Source organism: Haliotis rufescens, unplaced genomic scaffold (genome assembly GCF_023055435.1).
Source record: "Haliotis rufescens isolate VD_foot unplaced genomic scaffold, xgHalRufe1.0.p SCAF_16, whole genome shotgun sequence".
NCBI lineage: Eukaryota > Metazoa > Mollusca > Gastropoda > Lepetellida > Haliotidae > Haliotis > Haliotis rufescens.
The window spans coordinates 34,746,030-34,765,274 of record NW_025963846.1 but is presented as its reverse complement, the minus strand read 5'-3'; the positions used below and the strand labels follow the sequence as shown (position 1 = coordinate 34,765,274).

The following is a 19,245-nucleotide window of genomic DNA, read 5'->3' as shown; positions in this document are numbered from 1 at the left end:
ATCAAGCAAATGATGATAACATCCATAACAATTTTGTCTTAGTTACCATTCCAACTTCTAAATGCCACTTAAAGAAGTTAACTTAATTCAAGTCGTTAAAACACACTTTGTGTGTCTACTTACACAAGTTGTATGATGCATGTCACTGTGACATTTAATGATTTACCTAATTACAAAGGCAATGTCTAATTTTACACACTACCCTTATTACAATGGTCTGGACAAAGTCAAAGTTTGTTGTCTAACGCCGCACTCAGCAATATTCCAGCAATATGACGGCGGTCTGTAAATAACTGAGTCTGCACCAGACAATCCAGTGATTGACATGAACATTGATCTACGCAATTGGGATGCGATGACATGGATCAAACAAGTCAGCGAGCCTGACTACCCGATCCCGTTCGTCGCCTCTTACGAGAAGCATGTTTTGCTGAAGACCTATTCTAAGAGGGATCTTCTTGGGACGTCTGGACAAAGACTGTTGTGGGTTCTTTTATGAGGAGAAGGGTATCCCTTTGAACAAACTAAAACAGAAAATAAAATTCTTCCCTTAAATTTTCAAATTATTTGGATAAAATTTTTTTTAATAATTTATTATGGATTTCAAAGAGAGGTATGGCGCTTGCACGACATCAGAAAGGACGATGTTGCCTTTTTGGTTATCTCCCTTTGACTGCTATGGGGAATTTCGAAATGGATTATGACTCAATCTAATTAAAATCAGGTCTGAGTTCTCGCTGTCGCTGAATAAATATCTCAGCACATCCCATTACGGGTTACGTCAGAACAACCTTTCATCCGACCAATCAAAGCGTCGCTTACCAGATCATGAAAGTGACAGTCGGAAAGCGTTTTCTCATCATGCAACCTCGGAACGCGTTACACGATGTATTCCGAACGACAGTTACGGCCTGTACGACTGATTGCGTCAAAATTATCGTCTACCTCTCTCTTCCGTGGGATAAACATTTGAACGGAGGAGGCGTTGCACAGTTCGTGGGAAGCACTGCCATACAATCTCAATCATATAGTAGACATTACGGAATGTTCGTTTGTTCAGTTTTCAAAATTTTAATCGAGAACTGTGTCAACATATTTTTCAAGCGTAGTCTGAAATGGAAGTCGCCAGGTGGAAACGAGTGCCGTAAAACTCGAGAAAGCTGTTTTCTAATTGGCTGATGTCGACTTCTTGTTAGTCAAAGTTCGCGAAAGGTCGTTCTGACGTGACCCGTAATGGGATGTCCTCAGATCTTTGTTTAGCGATAGCGAGAACTTAGATCTGATTAAGTGAGAACTTAGATCTGATTTAGCGAGAACTTAGATCTGATTTAGTGAGAACTTAAATCTGATTTAGCGAGAACTTAGATCTTATTTTAATGAGATTGGAATATGACTGAACCGTCCTCAACCGAAAACGGCCGCAGATTTGCAACAAGAATCGTTTTTGCAGAGCATCAAATTCTGCCCGCATTGAGGCATTAGTATCTACTTTGTAGGTATCGGTGCAGTGAAATTGCCTATCAATGCTTTGCAGACCATTGTGACATCATTGTTACCCTGACGTCACAATCAAATGACATCACAAATGGCTCCGCTACTGATGCTGTTAGCAGTACTCTTTACAGGTAAGACGCTGCCTATTACTTTCTACAAACTTAAAAAGTTGGAAGAATGATGATGGATGATAAATAAAATCTCATCCTCATGTCTTTTGATACCATATATATCATATATATATATATATACACAGTAAAAAAAGTGTTGCACTCCCTATACTTTTTCATGGAGGGGTGTTTTGAAAGGGTGTAAAGATAACCGAATTAATATTATAACCAGGATTTCGTGTATACCAACAAACCAGTGTATTGTCTATACAATGAACTTAAATGGGGTATTCCATGACCTTATGGCATGTAATAATCTCATGCTGAACTTTTACGAAAAATGAACGAACAACGAAGACGCATTAAGTATGGTGACATCTCAATAATTTTTAGTGACCAAATTCATCCAATAGGGTAAGAATGTCATATGGAGATTTGACGAACACAGTAAGTCAATATCGAGAACTTCCACCAAGCACTTGGATGACAGCTTGAAGTCTTCGTCTCATACTCCTCACCAGACGTTGGAATCGCTCCATGGGCAGCTGCTGCCACTCCTCGTGTAATGCTGCTTCCAATTCACGCAAGTTCTGTGGAGGAGGGTCCCGACGATAAATCAGGCGTCCCAAAATGTCCCATACATGTTCCAGAGGATTCAGATCTGGACTCATTGCTGGCCATGGAATCTGCGTCAGAGCATTGTTGTGGATAACCTGGGTCACAGCTCGTGAACGATGTGGTCTGGCATTGTCATCCATGAATATCGGTCTGGTGGCCAGTGGATGATTGTCAAAATGGGGCACCACAACTGGATTCAGCACCTCTTGGATGTAGCACTCCCCTGTCAAGTTGCCTCGTATGGTCACTAAATCAAGCTTACAATCAAATGAGAAGCATCCCCAGACCATAACAGATCCACCTCCATATGGTACAGTTGGCATGATGTTTCTTGCAGTATAAGCTGTTCCAGGACGCCTCCATACTCTCACTCTGCCATCCACAACATGCAGAAGGAACCTGCTTTCGTCCGACCAGTGGACTCTTCTTCAGGACCTCAAGTTCCAGTTCTGTCTCAGTCTACACCAGGCTAGACGTAGTCGTTTGTGGTTGTCTGTGAGTTTAGGTCGCTTGATAACCCTTCTGGACTTCAACCCTGCAGCTTTAAGACGATTTCTCACGGTCTTGGTACTGAACTGTTGACGAGGAAGCCAAAGACGTTTCAAGGTTGTGCTTGTAGCAAATGGATGACGCCTTACCACCCTCAACAACGCTCTGTCATCTCTAACTGTGGTCTTACGTGGTCTGCCAGAGGGTCTGCGATTCCTTACATCATTAGTTTGTGCGTGTTTTCTGACCAAACGGCTTATTGTTGAGTAGTGATGTCCGGTTCTTCTGCCAATCTCCTTGAACGAAAGACCTGCTCCATGAAGGCCAATAATCTGCCACTTGACTGCTTCTGACAATCGTCTACCCGGCATTGTGGGTTACAATAAACTGGGCTGTCAGAGAACATCTTTTATAGGCGATGTTGAGCTTAAGAAGATACTGCAATCTGCAAATGTCATGCACCATGCAATTCACGTGCTGATTGCTACGTTTTGGTGATCATCTTCCCTCCGAAAACATTACACATTTAACATCAGATCCCCAAGGAATACCTACCATTAAAACCAGAGTCGGGCGTTTTAAATGTTGTGATGTATCAAACGTATTAATGTGGCGGTGCAACACTTTTTTTACTGTGTATATATACACACACACACACACACATCCCATATTATTGTGGCGAAGTTTCTTTTTAAATGCTGTAATTAAACGTGATCAAAAATCTATACTTGATATTTCTCAGAAATAGACTGTATCTATGAAACACATTTCACGTAAAATTTAAGATAAACAGACTGTGAACAGATTACCAGTGCATGTATTTGCCATTCCGAATTTTGAGAACAAACATGAAAACGTCACTATATGATATTTTAAACATGTTTATATGATAACATATAAAGAATAATGTGCGATATTTAGTAGGCACAATTTATTTAAAAATCACACACATTCACTCAGTAAGGTCGACCATCCAGCTTCTATTTGAGTTTTAAATGTAATTAAAATGTATTTGATCAATACGAACAACCAAGAGATGTGGTTTGTTTTTGTTTTTTTCTGTCCCATGTTGATGCTTCTGGTTATTGGGTCCTTCTCGACCCCGTAACGATTTCAGGTTACAATGGTCGACTTAATGGACAGGGTGGTCAGGCTCGGTGACTTAGTTGATAGCGTGTCATTTTACATCATCATATCAATCACTACTTTGTCTGGATTGTCTGATCCAGACGCGATTTACATGCCATCGTCACAGCTGGAATAGTCCCGAGTGCGACGCTGAACAAAAAACACGCACAAGCATTAACCCTCTTATTTAAGATCGGGCGATACCTTGGATCATTGCCCATTTTATCAATAACTTGTTTGCCCGTTTGCAATGTGTATACACATGTGGTACCTGGAATATTGCTGTCCAAGAGGGGCATTTGTGCTCTTCTTCTCGAATCCTCACTTTGAAGTCGAATTAAATTTAAAATACATCACGCACAAATATACACTAAACAGTTTTGTGAAGACGAACGCTGCGCTCGGAAAACTGCACTTTATATTTATTATTGTATTTACATATAAACTGATTAATGAATAGCCATTTCATTCTATTTTAAAAATAAAACTGAATATATTACTTCAAACAAAATGGGTAATATGTTTGTTAAATATATATGAACACATTTTAGGAAGTAATTGTCTTGGTCTTGAAATTGTTATTTATGTCGTTTTGATTAACAGAAAAGTGATGACTATTAATTCGCCAGGTGCGCGTTAGGCACAAACGATACATTTTCGAATTACTCCCTTTGTATTGTATGATATAATCATTTGGTTCATCATTTTTTACAATTTTGTCACACATGTTTACTTCATTTCTCCAAGTGACAAGTGCAAAGCGGAGTTATGCCCCCTTTTGTTTGTTTGTGTGTAACCTCTCTCTCGTCTTTTTTCCCGTATTGAATGTATAATGTTATACATAAGCAGACAGATCCATTTGATATACCATTATATTGTTTATATATTAGGCAGTATTTTGTTCGATCACAGTTTCCATAAAGCTATTAAATGACAAAAATCGTCAAATACTACTTTTATCGATGTAAGATAAAAAGTGGCGATATTTCCTGTAACTGGACGCACAATTTCGGACAACACTTAGTAATGTCTGTTTTCAAACCAGTTTGATATTTGCAGTTAATTTTACACCATCAGACAGGAAAGTTAATATTCTACATCCTTATATAAATTTATAGCCGGAGGTTGACCAAGTGTCGCGCGAGTGCAATTTCCCATCATTCTAAAATAATTATTATTAAAAATTAACATAATCTAAAATAAGCGTGAAGATGCATGGATGAGGTACAGAAAGGGTAATGTAAGAAACATGTGAACTCCAGTATCTAATGTCATTGTTCGGACACGTTGTTGGGAAAGACTGTAGACTGACATGGTTATAGACTGACACTCAATGTTTATGCATTAATTGCTTCTAGATTTCAATGTTTTCCCTGAAGGGAGCAGAAAAAACAAAACCACATAACACATTTTTGTATACATCCAGCGAAAATGTTTTTTTATTGCAAAGGCAGATCAAGCATTTTCTGAAAGAAATGATGTTTTTTTATTTTATGAAATTATGTAACATCCACCCCACCCACATACAGAATATGAAATGATCGATGTCTTAAGGTGACACTTTTGACGATTGTTTTCAGACCTGCAACCTTCGTAATTTTAGTAACAATCAAAATTAAAAATAATTAGGACATAAATTGAACAAAGAAAAACTACCTAAACACCATTTTTTAAGTCTATTAACTTGATTGTTCAGATACATGTTCCATATATAATTTATATATATATATATCCAGTGAACCCTAATGGTCTCTACAATGATCCTTGCACAAGATCCTCATTGGCTCACCCAAGTTGCAAACGCCTTGAACATTAGTCACCTAGGGATTTTATTCCATTTTAAAACTGAAACCCTGTTCAAAATTGCTTTAAATCCAAATCACTGATTCAAACTCTCGATTTCACGATAATTTTGTATGTCCCTGGACTATTAATCCCCCCCGTACTCCGTGGCTCAAAGTCGTGCTGTGTTCCTGGGGCAAGTGAAATGGTGAATACTCTCAGGATTCCAGCGAGAAAGAGGTGGATCTCGGGTTTGGCGACAGTCTCGCCGAGACAAACTCTCCTTCCGGCAGAGAACGGAAGCCAGCTTTCTGGTTTGGGTCCCATCTTTCCCTCTGAGTCTAGGAATCGTTCAGGTTTGAACGTATTGACGTCCTCCCATTGGTCAGGGTCAAAGTGCAAAGCGTCGTGGTTGATCAACACCATTGTACCCTTGGGAACATCGTATCCACCTGCAATGACAGAAGCATCAAACACGTCATCCATGATGCCGTAGTCGCTCGAGATACATGTAGCCCTAGCAAACATTTATCCACGACCCAAGAGCAGACAAGCTAGATGCCAAAATGAAACATAATAAAGTCGTAAAATGAGAGACGTATTTGATTGAAAACTTTTAAAAGAAACACAACTCATACACATCGTCAATATTAACACCCTCTTCCATTAAGAAACCTCACTGATATGAAGAAATTACTTTTCTCTGATGCTATCGTCAGTCCTATTCTTCATCAACATTAACATGTCCACTCGTCATCACTATTATAACAACCTTGCCAACAGACAAAAAAGCCTCACACTGCCATGCTCACCATACACGTGGACACGTGACACAGCCAAATGCATCGCAACTATTTAATCCAAAATCTTACTTTCATCAAATACCATGATCAATAGTATCAAGTGTTTTGTGCAACATACTGTAATACCTACCAACTGTGGTATCACGAAGGGCAGAGTGAGGAACGCCTAATGGAACCACTGTCCTCATCCTCATGACCTCGTGTATCACTGCATCTGTGTATGGCAGCCTGTCCCTGTCCGAAACGTGGACGTTCAGATCAGGATCTGTAATCATAGCAAATCCCATCATCAAGGAAACATTGACAATATTCCCATCAATGTCCCCCTGTTGGTTATAGCGTGACTGTCCCTGACATATTAATTTCCTGTTATTTGAACTTGAAAGAAATTTGTAGGCACCATGGCACCACATGTTCAGAATGTATGCACATATGGAATAATGCCATCTTCAACATTTTCTGAATCAAGAAAGGATGTGGCTGACAGCTATTTTTTTCATCCTATGTAGCGTCGGTGAATTTTCTGTGTGTATCGTATATTACACAGTTTCCTTCATCAACCCCGCTCGCCATTGGGACGAAACTGATTATACATATCTGACAGTATTTGAAGAACTCTTATACATACATCCTTTTCAGTCTCATCATGTTCTTCTGTGGTTTATTGAGCCGTACATATTCCTTTTTATATATGTAGGTATGGTGTACACTTCAGCTGTTATGTTAAATATTTCTTTCAGTATATGCATTCTTAGAATTCCAGACGTGCATTAAAATTGAATTTTCAATTAATGTCAAAACAATGTGCCAACTGTCCCGTCTGAACCTTTAATGAGTACTGTATGTTCGATGCCGTTTATCATGCCATTAAATGCCACGTTGACTCGACTCGCACGGAGCCAGCTACACTATATATTCTAAGAAACATCGTGAAAAGATATTACGCACCGATAACAGAGTCCACCTCTTTCTGAACTTTCTTTTGAATGTCAGGATGGAGAGCCATCGCCAGGAGACACCAGCGGAGAGTGCCCCTGGATGTGTCTGTACCAGCTGAAATGTTAGATAAATTAACCAAATTAAATTAATATATGGCTCTACCACAGCAATGAAAAAGGAAGCATATGTGGGTGTGATACGTTTTCTGTAACATAACGGCGAGAATTGTGTGTAACAAGAACGTGAGTCAAGACCTTCTATGACAAGATTAGTCCTACTGTAACGTGTGTTATGTCTGTTCAAAAAGACTGCTATCATCGGTGAACACTTGCTAATGTAGAAGTATCTGTGTTTGAAGGTAGTCAATTTACATTTTCATTCCCATCTATCACAAGGAGAAATCCTACTGATTCGTGAGTGGTGTCTGTTCCAGTTGTTAATTAGGAGATAAACATACTGTGTTTTCAATGTAGAGCTAGGTTACCTGTAGATTTAACCCCGCTAAATTGAATTTGGAACCGAACGCGCAGCGTGAGGTTTCAAATGTTAAATTTAGCGCGGTTAATTCTACAGGTAACCTAGCTCTACATTGAAAACACAGTATGTTTATCTCCATTCTACCATGACTAAATAAAACGCGAACTCTTTGGTGTTAGCAAATATACTGAGTGAAGCGGCATGGGTTGAGTTCAGTGTTTTGAGTGGGTTATCGATCTGAATTACGGAATCACCGAACAAAACATGATGCTGTATATACTCAAACAGTTTGTTTACACCGTAATACTTCACTCGAACATATGACAGGCATTGAAAGCATATAAGCACGGCAACTTGGTAAGCTAACATGAGGTGGGCATCCCTAAAGAAAACAAAGCAAGCTTTGCAAGGCTTTCGCTCTACATTGCGCATCACCAGTATGACGTCATATCGCTCATTGTGACGCAAAAGATATGACGTCACAGTCGTATATAGAAAAGCGCCAAAATTTCAAGCTCTCTGTTGTCTCCAAAACGTAAATACATTCCCTTTGTTGATTTCTGTCGCGTTTTTCTGCACGAAATGTATTGCCACACATCCTTTGAATATTGTAGTAACCGCATCTGTGCATTTTGTAACCTATAATTGTAGATATAGTTATTTAAATATGCCTACCGACAATGACTGAAAATAGTACTCTTCTATGAATATTAGCTTCCGCGGTGATGCGGCCATCAAACCAGCTGTTTCAACCAGAGGGGGTTTATTGTGATTTAATAGCCTCGGATTGACCAATCAGAATCGAGTAAATTCCAAATTCATGGTAGAATTAAGTATGAGCTTCTTGAAAAACCGAGAAAACAACTGAGATTAATGCATTTAGTTTGTTGATTTAGGAGAAGGAATTTTCTCCAAAAGATGAACTACATTGCCAATTTCCTTGTTAATATGATAAAAATATTGCGTTATAACCAGGGAATTGGAACGTTTGTTCTGCTACCCCCTAACAACATTGGATTTGGCCTTACAATGGGGTGGCATTATAACAGGGAATCTTGCACTGCGGAAATCCGTTCTGAAACGGCATTATATCCAGGGTCAGTATAACCATGTATTACTGTACATATAAAGAGGTCGGAACCATGGACTTATCTTCACATGGTGTTGCCATATATGGTGTATGCCATGTTCTCAGCCAGTAACCATTGTGTTTTGATGGTTATAATCCCATTTACTATTTGCTGTAGTAACATGACTAAATAAACTTTCCTTGTTTGCTAACGTCTCACTCTTGCACAAACTCGATGACTCACCGAAAACTAAGTCAAAGATTGTCATGACCATGTGTGTGTTGGTAATCTGTGACATGAGGATCGGGTCATCCCCTTCTTCTGCTTCTTGCTGAGCCAGTATCAAAGCATCTGTGAAGTCCCGCATCTCACCTGTAATAGTTCCAGCAATCAGTCAGCCTGTGACTTAATCTATATTCGAGTTAGTGTACTGTTTCTGGAAATCATTATGCAACAGCCAACAATGTCCGCAGATTATGCTTTTGAATGGCGTTTCTATTCAATTATAAACATGACCAGTCATCTGGGAATTGACTGAACATATCTATTGATAATCCCTGGTCTCAACTAAAATGCAATAATGATGTCCATGTGTATTTGTTCTGTTTTCATCAAATTCAACATCTTGTTGTGCAAAAATGTTTATAATGGTGTTCCGGGATGACTCGGTATTGGCTATTATATAATTGTAGTATTATGGAACCGACACTCTTAGATGTACTTACCTTGGTTGAACGTTTTTCTGTGGGCTGCGATTTCTTTCTTGATTGCATCTGTCATTTGAGCAGCGAGTCGTATGACACGCCTGAATCTAGGTGTTGGGCACAGATGAAGCAGGGGAATGGCATCTTCTAGAAAACCGTCTCCAAACTCTTTCGTCATGTTGTCTATGCCGACGACGTACTCTTTATAGTGTTCAGAGTCTGTAGTTTGGCTAGAATTTAATAGAAATCTGGATGAGGTTGCCGCTTTGAATGGTATTTCAGTTGACAGCGTGATGATATGTAGGTTTTTGAAATAACCGCCTTGATGAAACCTACGAGCATGTGTATGGTGCTGAGAACCTTAGCAAAATACTCTTTTAAACAACGATCATAGGTATCTGGCACGTCTAAGGGACGCAAATCTGCGCAGCGCATTGCGTGCCTTGCGTGACTGAATAGAATATCAAGTCATTCATGTCAAAACGACAAAGCCCAAGGGTTATTCTGTCATATCAAATGACCTAAAATGATGTTCCATAATGTACTTTACTGACGTAAAAAGATAAGTGAACACATGAATGTATTGCAGAGGAGAGTTGATTGGCGTGTTCAGTAAAACCAATTAATTTATATAAATGAGGGAAAGTTAAGGAATTGTCCTGTTTACTGAATCACGAAGAATTCTCTGGAGTGTCTTTGAGACACATTTAACATTTTCAAAGAAATGACCAAAGAACAGACTGTGTAAGGTAGAGAACTATCTCGCATCGGTATCGACCTATCCATATTCTCATAGTAAAAGTTGAAACAAAACAAGTACACGGAAATGAAAAGGTTATGTTCTGACTGAAGTTTCAAATATCACAAACAACAATGTTACTTTTTGTATAAAAACATGCACATTTTAAAAACACAGCAAATATAATTACCTGGTTTTATTGAACAACATTCCTGTCATCATGTTGGAGATCCCGAGTGAAAGGTAGGGGAATGGATCAAAGGCACCTGGTTCCTTACTCATCAGCTTTGTAGAGGTTTTGAGAGATTGCGACACTTTCAAGCTGAGTTTCTCTCCCATTAGATAGTGCCTAATACATAAATTAAATATTACTTTACAAAAAAACTATATTAATTTCTTTTTTAATTGAGCTCAAAAAGATTTTTCATTTACCAAAACTGATTCTCTGGACCATGGTCCCAGTATTGAATGATAGTGTTCTAGCTCATATAAAATCAGTTTAACACACTTTTAACATTTTACAGAATATATTATTTATTCAAACATGCATACTTTTATGTGTTTTTTAAATTTTCCTTTGGGATGACTACAAATATTTCAGTTTTTGTATAACTTCTAAACAGAATATACCGTTGTTAGTAAATTACAAATAAGTTTGTAGAAAGGTATCTTATTTGGCAACTTGACTCTTAACGATCCCACGTAAATTTTACATAATAGGTCATATTTTACCTGAGTGCTTTGGATGCAATTTTCCTGTGCATCTTCCACGTGGGGCCGTACGATGCTTGGACTATGTCTTTTCCTCCCTCGGTTAATGTTGTTGCTATGACACACACAGAGTGTTAATTGACTAAATATGTGCACAGTTAATGCTTGACAATATTTATAGAATAGCAAAAACATTTCCTTGCTTTACACAACTACCACTCATGATAAATTGAAAGAGGAATCCCATTCTCTAACGAGTAGGGGTCTTTAAACCTGACGTTGTTTCACTTTTTAAAGGGTATGGTCAATTACTGAAGACTACAAATAACTCTTGATAGAAATATTTAGATACTCATTTGTGTGAGGTGTTGGATTTCCTGATTTACAATATCTTTGTCATTTTGTGAGGTATCGCTTCGAAAACAATGAAACCAATAAAACAAGCAGGAAGCACATAATAATTAGGAAATAAACCTAAAACAATGAAATCAATATAACAAGCACGAAGCACATAATAATTAGGAAATAAACCTAAAACAATGAAATCAATATAACAAGCAGGAAGCACATAATAATTAGGAAGTAAACCTAAAACAATGAAATCAATAAAACAAGCACGAAGCACATAATAATTAGGAAATAAACCTAAAACAATGAAATCAATGTAGTTCCACTGTAGCTTAGACACATTCTATTTTGATTTGAAACCCAGCACTTTAGGGTGAGGTTTCAAATGATTATTGATTGAGATTTACTTTCACTGATTTCAAAGTCTCTTTCGTTAATATTCAATTGTAATGTACTGGTCTCTCAAATATCTCAATTTTAAAGTTCCATATTAGGATGCGAATAAAAGTTGTAATGTTTTGGTTTTAAGTATGTTTGTGGACACCTTTTGAATTGAATAACATCTTACCAACAAATGTATCGGGCCTTCCTGCTAAGTCCGCTTGCCGTGTAAGGAGGGCTTCCGTTACAACATCGATTCGACTCAGAACAATTGCAGGTCGATTGCCTGTAAAATCATTATGTCCACTTCTATATTTAAAAATGAAACTATATCTCTTCTTTTCGGAAAATAGATATGCATATATGTTTTAACTATGGGGGACAGTGTTACTGATCGAATACTCGTAGGAAACTACCCAATGCACACAACCCAAATCAAGAATGATGATCACAGGAGTCCACTATACGACTGTACTATATCAGAAGCACGTGTATATGAATCACTATCAAGTAGTGTTTTTTTCGAAAAGATGAGCTTGTCCTGCCCCACCGGTGACACCCGTCTCAAACACATGCAGTCAAAAGACAAGGAAATTGTTCACCTGAAAAAATCACACAGTACAAGACAAAATAGGAAATTGCATTAGATTTAATATTGGCCACTGATGCCCTAAACTTAGAAATGTCCTCGGCGCACATCGGCTGCAGTGTGAATAAGGCAACCTTACCCATCTGAATCTTCATAACTGGACCATACGTTTTGCTCCAATCACGGAATTTTCGGAACAGGAGACCTCCTCGTATGGCTGGAGAAAATAAGAACCATCCAAATGTGAATTGGTGTAAAATGTGGCTCAACGTCGTGTTCACGATTACTGCACTTCCATAAGGACGCACATGGCACAAAGTTCAGTGACATGACCTTCATTTGTAGACATTGTAAATTGATGAATTATTTTATATTTTGAATGACCTGTTTGAGTTGCGTCTCTCCTTCAGGATGTCAGAATTGAAATCATAATCTTTGTTTTGATATGACATGAAAGGCAAAATGTGTTTTGGTATTTTAGCACTAAAATTCGTTTTTATTAACGAGATCGGTTATCATGGGTATTTTTCTTAAATTATGGTATATCATTAACAACAAATGAGTTTTAATATCAAATAAAACATAGAATCACTGGGGTTAGATGTGAATATTTAATCTTCATGGTTCGCCGAGATCTCAACTTGTGAACAAGTATAATAAAATGGTGGTAGATACAGGGTAGTAGTTAGAGGGTGGTAGATACAGGGTAGTAGTTAGAGGGTGGTAGATACAGGGTAGTAGTTACAGGGTGGTAGATACAGAGTAGTAGTTACAGGGCGGTAGTTACAGGGTGGTAGACAGGGTAGTAGTTACAGGGTAGTAGTTACGGTGTGGTAGTTACAAGGAAGTAGTTAGAGGGTTGTAGATACAGGCTAGTAGTTACATGGTGGTAGATACAGGGTAGTAGTTACAGGGTGGTAGACACAGGATGGTAGATACAGGGTAGTAGTTATAGTGTGGAAGATACAGGGTAGTAGCTACAGGGTGTTAGATACAGGGTAGTAGTTACAGGGTGGTAGACACAGGGTAGTAATAACAGGGTGGTAGACACAGGATGGTAGATACAAGGTAGTAGTTAAAGGGTGGAAGATACAGGGTAGTAGTTACAGGATGGTAGATACAGGGTAGTAGTTACAGGGTGGTAGATACAGGGTAGTAGCTACAGGGCGGTAGACACAGGGAATTTGTTACAGGGTAGTAGTTACAGGGTGGTAGTTACAGGTTAGTAGTTACAGGGTAGTAGTGACAGTGTAGTAGTTACAGAGTGGTAGATACAGGGTAGTAGTTAGAGGGTGGTAGATACAGGGTAGTAGTTACAGGGTGGTAGATGCAGGGTGGTAGTTACAGGGTAGTAGTTACAGGGTGGTAGATGCAGGGTAGTAGTTACAGGGTGGTAGATACAGGGTGGTAGTTTCAGGGTGGTAGTTACATGGTAGTAGTTTCAGGGTGGTAGATGCAGGGTAGTAGTTAGAGGGTGGTAGATACAGGGTAGTAGTTAGAGGGTGGTAGATACAGGGTAGTAGTTAGAGGGTAGTAGTTACAGGGTGGTAGATACAGGGTAGTAGTTACAGGGCGGTAGACACAGGGAATTTGTTACAGGGTAGTAGTTACAGGGTGGTAGTTACAGGTTAGTAGTTACAGGGTAGTAGTGAAAGTGTAGTAGTTACAGAGTGGTAGATACAGGGTAGTAGTTACAGGGTAGTAGTTACAGGGTGGTAGATGCAGGGTAGTAGTTACAGGGTGGTAGATACAGGGTGGTAGTTTCAGGGTGGTAGTTACATGGTAGTAGTTTCAGGGTGGTAGATGCAGGGTAGTAGTTAGAGGGTGGTAGATACAGGGTAGTAGTTAGAGGTGGTAGTTACAGGGTAGTAGTTACAGGGTGGTAGACACAGGGTAGTAGTTAGAGCGTGGTAGATACAGGGTAGTAGTTACAGGGTGGTAGATACAGGGTAGTAGTTACAGGGTGGTAGATACAGGGTAGTAGTTACAGGGTGGTAGACACAGGGTAGTAGTTACAGGGTGGAAGATACAGGGTAGTAGTTACAGAATGGTAGATACAGGGTAGTAATGACAGGGTAGGAGATACAGGGTAGTAGTAAAAGGGTACTGTTTCAGGGTAGTAGATACAGGGTAGTAGTTTCAGGGTAGTAGTTACAAGGTGGTAGTTTCAGGGTAGTAGTTACAGGGTAGTAGTTTCAGGGTAGAAGTTACAGGGTAGTAGTTTCAGGATAGTAGTTACAGGCTGGTAGATGCAAGGTAGTAGTTACAGGGTGGTGGTTTCAGGGTAGTGGTTACAGGGTAGTAGTTACAGGGTAGTAGTTGCAGGGTAGTAGTTACAGGGTGGTAGATGCAGGGTAGTAGTTACAGGGTGGTAGATACAGGGCGGTAGTTTCAGGGTGGTAGTTACAGGGTAGTAGATACAGGGTAGTAGATACAGGGTAGTAGTTACAGGATGGTATATACAGGGTAATAGTAACAGGGTGGTAGATACAAGGTAGTAGTTACAGAGTGGTACATACAGGGTAGTAGTTAGAGGGTGGTAGATGCAGGGTAGTAGTTACAGGGTGGTAGATACGAGATAGTAGTGACAGGGTGGTAGATACAGGGTAGTAATTGCAGTGTGGTAGATACAGGGTAGTAGGTACAGAGTGGTAGATACAGGGGAGTAATTACAGGGTAGTAGTTACAGGGTGGTAGATACAGGGTAGTAGTTACAGGGTGGTAGATACAGGGTAGTAGTTACAGGGTAGTAGTTACAGGGTGGTAGATACAGGGGAGTAATTACAGGGTAGTAGTTACAGGGTGGTAGATACAGGGTGGTAGATACAGGGTGGTAGTTACAGAGTGGTAGATACAGGGTAGTAGGTACAGAGTGGTAGATACAGGGGAGTAATTACAGGGTAGTAGTTACAGGGTGGTAGATACAGGGTGGTAGATACAGGGTAGTAGTTACAGGGTAGTAATTTTAAGGGTGGTAGTTACAGGGTGGTAGATACAGGGTGGTAGTTACAGAGTGGTAGATACAGGGTAGTAGTTACAGGGTGGTAGATACAGGGTAGTAAATACAGGGATAACTTTACAGCGTTGTAGTAAAAGGCACATATGAATTTGTGATTTTGTGATTTTGACTGATAGTTGTTACACGGTATATGCTGCAGGGTTGTAGTTAGAAGTTTGTAATTACAGGAATTTAGTTACATGGTTGTAGTTATAGGGTTGTAGTTTCAGGGTGGTAGTTAAATTGAAGTAGTTACATGGTAGTGGTAAAACGGCTGTAGTTGCAGGGTAATGATTACAGGGTAGTATAGCTAAAATGGCTTAGAATTATCATTAAACCGCCTGCGTTTTATTAGAAATGAGCGGGCCACTGTCACTTGATAATGCCCTCATATTAGTTACCCATAAATAGCATTACCCTTATAGTATACTGAAGCGCAAAAGAAACGTCACCATGGATAGATATATGAGAAACCATATTTGTCCAAACACTGTAAACATACTTTGAGACATACTAAAAAGATGAAACTTGGCAAAACTGATCGTCAAGGTTGAAATTAAAGTGTCAAATGTTTTTAAAGTGAAACACAACACTAGCCTCTGAGAAAATGGCATCACAATTCAGTATCTCGTGTGTCCGCCATGTACATTGATGACTGCCATGCAACGTCGATACATGGAATTGATGGGGCGATAATGAAGGTCATAGGCAGTTGTCGACCTTGGTCGGACGTCATTCAGCCGTATTTGAGTCCCACAAGTGCTCAATGGAGGCAGGTCACTGCATGGCTCTGATGCTATTCTGCTGGAGGAAGTCTCTTATTGCTCTCGCAGTGTCAAATGAGGTATGGCGTTTGGTCTCAAGACTTGATCAATGTACCGAGCTTCTGTGACAACATTGCCTCTCCCTGGGCCGATGTTCTGGAAGACCACAGGGCCGACCGACACCATGATGCCCGGACCACTCCACGAGTTTCAACAACACAAGCATCTGAATAACGTTGCCCGTGGCGGCGTCAGACTCTCCCTCTGCCATCTGCTGTTGGGATACAGTAACGGTTCTCGTCTGAGAAGAGGACTCTTTTCCACTGCTAGTGGCGCCAGTGCTGATGAGGTGTTGCCACTGAAGATGGTCCCGGCGATGACGTGGTGTCAGAATTGGTCCTCGGTGTGCCCTGTGACAGTGGAGGTGTCTGCTCGTCAATCGTCGACGCACGGTGTCCCCACTAATGTGTCGCTGCTGTATCCCCATGGACTGTCGAGCAGTGTCGATGCTGTCGCTCAATCTGACGATCCTGACGTCGGGTGGTGACCCTTGGTCTTCCACTACGTGGTCGGTCATCTGTAGTGTTGGTGGTCTTGTACCGATGCTGGAGCCTGTATATGGTCCTTACGTTGGCTTGAAATGCATTGGCGACTTGCCGGGCGGTTTGTCCAGCTTGCAATCGTCCAAGGGCTTGATTTCTTGTCAATCTAGGTATGTGGTAGCAATTCAATAACGAATAAATGTTATCCGATCGGGGCGGATTTTTATAGGGCAAGAAATGGGAGAACGCATGTGCATTTTTCAATTTGCACGGAACTCACGTGCATCGGATTACCAGGGCCGTTGCCGTGATGCGTTTGGGCGATCGGTTTTATTTTCATCTTCTCTGCATCTCAACTTTGACAAAAATTACCCAGATATTTAAATGACAGCTTTTTATGAAATGTTACTTGGGGTGACGTTTCTTTTGCGGTTCAGTTAAGTTAATGGAATTAGTTACAGAGCGGTAGTCAGTGGAAGTAGTTATAGGGTAGTTGTTACAAGGTTGTAGCTTCAGGGTAGTTACAGGGCTAGATTCATACACTCGAGTAGTTAAAGGATTTTTGTTACAGGGTATTAGCTGCTGGGTTGTAGTTTTAGGTTTGTAATCACAGGATTTATTTAGGGGTTGTAGTTATAGGGTAGTTGTTCCAAAGCAGTAGTTACGGAGTTGTAATTACAGGGTGGTAGTTAATGGATTTAGTTACAGGGTAGTGGTTACACGGTTGTAGTTGTAGTTGCAGGGTAGTAATTACAGGGTGGTAGTTACAAGGTAATAATTACAGGGCGGTAGTTATAAGGTAATAATTACAGGTAGTTACAGGATTGTAGTTGCAGGGTAAATATTACAGGGCGGTAGTTACGGGGTTTGGAGTTACAAGTTAATAATTACAGGGCGGTAGTTAAAGGTAATAATGACAGGTAGTTACAGGATTTTATTTGCAGGGTAGTAATTGCAGGGTGGTAGTTACGGGGTTGTAGTTACAAGGTAATAATTACAGGTAGTTACAGGATTGTAGTTGCAGGGTAGTAATCACAGGGTGGTAGTTACAGGGTGGTAGTTACAAGTTAATAATTACATATAGGAAATAGTTACAGCGTTGTAGTAAGAGGCATATATCGATTTGTGATTTGTGATTATTTCAGTAAGATTTTTCGCTGGCTATCTTTGCGATTACGTGGTTATCCAATCAAATATATGTACATCGATATCAACTTTGCAGGATAGAACATATATAATTGGATTAAAATGAAAGATATAACATGGTGATTATTAACAATTTATGTGTTTAATTTAATAACGTCAAGATCTCTAAAGTACCAACTTTAAACCTTTAACGTAATAGACATATTGAGAAACAAATTATGATTCACGTCACTCATTGGGTATGGATAAATACATGACTTACGTGATTAATTCAAACAGATAATAAATAAATATAAGAGTCAATTACCTAAAAGGTTTCCTATTAATGGCCATCCTGTGGGTCCGGGCGGCAAGTTGTATCGTTTCTTGAAGAGGTTATAGGCGATCACACCAATCACAGCCCCAACAACAAGAGCCTGGGTTACCACAGACTGTGGCCACAACTGCATTAAACACTCAAACATCGTCCCTGCTTAGAATATCCTGAAACAGAGTCAAGTGTTTAGTGATAACATGCTTTAATTATAAGAAACATACATGGTACAGTGTACGATTCCGACTGTATTGTACCATGTGTTTATAAACACACGCGGTTTTAAATAACATAGGAAATGGAACTGTTCCAGAGTTCACTTTGTGTTCAAAAACCAGGGCACACTCACGCAAGGCGATCTTAGCTATCTTGGCAGTGATTAATGTAATCCAGTTTCCAGCCGTTAGTTCTATATCTTACCTAACTCAATCTGTGTCTTTTTGAGCTGAGAATATTCTCTATTTTAGAGTACCGCATACTCCCAGCGGTAATGTTTTGGGAAAATGTTCCCTAGCTGCTGTAGTTTCTAAACCCAACAAATCAATGGTGGCTATTCAAGACACGTAGGATGTGTTCAGCACATGACCAAATACCTACCTTGTTGTGTACGTAGCAGTGAATAGACTGAACGAGCTGAAGTGTATGTGACTTTATACGAGAGGTAGGTATTGTGCAATACCGACGTCTGCTTGCTCCATGCACTGTATAGTGACCTGAATGTTATCGCTGGGGAACACGGAGTTGTATGACCTACATTTGCACAAATGTCCCCGGCCTGTGATATTGAATACCTTGTCCAGCGAACCAAAAACAATTTTGAGGGGAGCACAGACCACATAGTAGTAGGCTCACCAGAGCATGATATTTCCCTAGCGAAGAAGCCGTTGCCCTATTTACGCCGCAGCTAAGCATGTTTTGGGGGCAATGCTTAAAATAAACGTGGTCATTACGGGTAGAATATAGTACCAATAATAGCACCCGACTCTATGACAGTAGTTACAGTGTGTGTCTGGCTGATCCAAGGTAGTTTTACAATCGAGTGGTGGTTTCAAAGTAGACACATTTTATGAAAAAAACCTCCTTTAATTAATGTTAAAGGC

The 19,245-nt window shown here is 39.8% G+C and overlaps 1 protein-coding gene across 2 annotated transcripts; it reads right to left on the bottom strand.

The window, feature by feature from the left end:
- Window positions 1–5,248: 5,248 nt before the first annotated feature.
- LOC124122623 (steroid 17-alpha-hydroxylase/17,20 lyase-like) lies at window positions 5,249–18,968 on the bottom strand. Of its 2 annotated transcripts, none has more exons than XM_046485711.2 (11): window positions 18,743–18,968; window positions 18,140–18,315; window positions 12,522–12,599; window positions 11,981–12,079; window positions 11,086–11,179; window positions 10,544–10,702; window positions 9,636–9,844; window positions 9,154–9,282; window positions 7,373–7,477; window positions 6,555–6,689; window positions 5,249–6,073 (listed from the first exon to the last, which is right to left on the bottom strand). In XM_046485711.2, exons 2-11 carry the CDS (start codon window positions 18,294–18,296, stop codon window positions 5,727–5,729), a joined length of 1,512 nt encoding a protein of 503 aa, XP_046341667.2. In that variant the 5' UTR covers window positions 18,297–18,315; window positions 18,743–18,968; the 3' UTR covers window positions 5,249–5,726. The 2 variants fall into 2 exon arrangements, with proteins under 2 accessions (XP_046341667.2, XP_046341668.2); XM_046485712.2 differs by lacking the exon at window positions 18,743–18,968 and adding an exon at window positions 18,566–18,720.
- Between the last annotated feature and the right edge of the window lie 277 nt (window positions 18,969–19,245).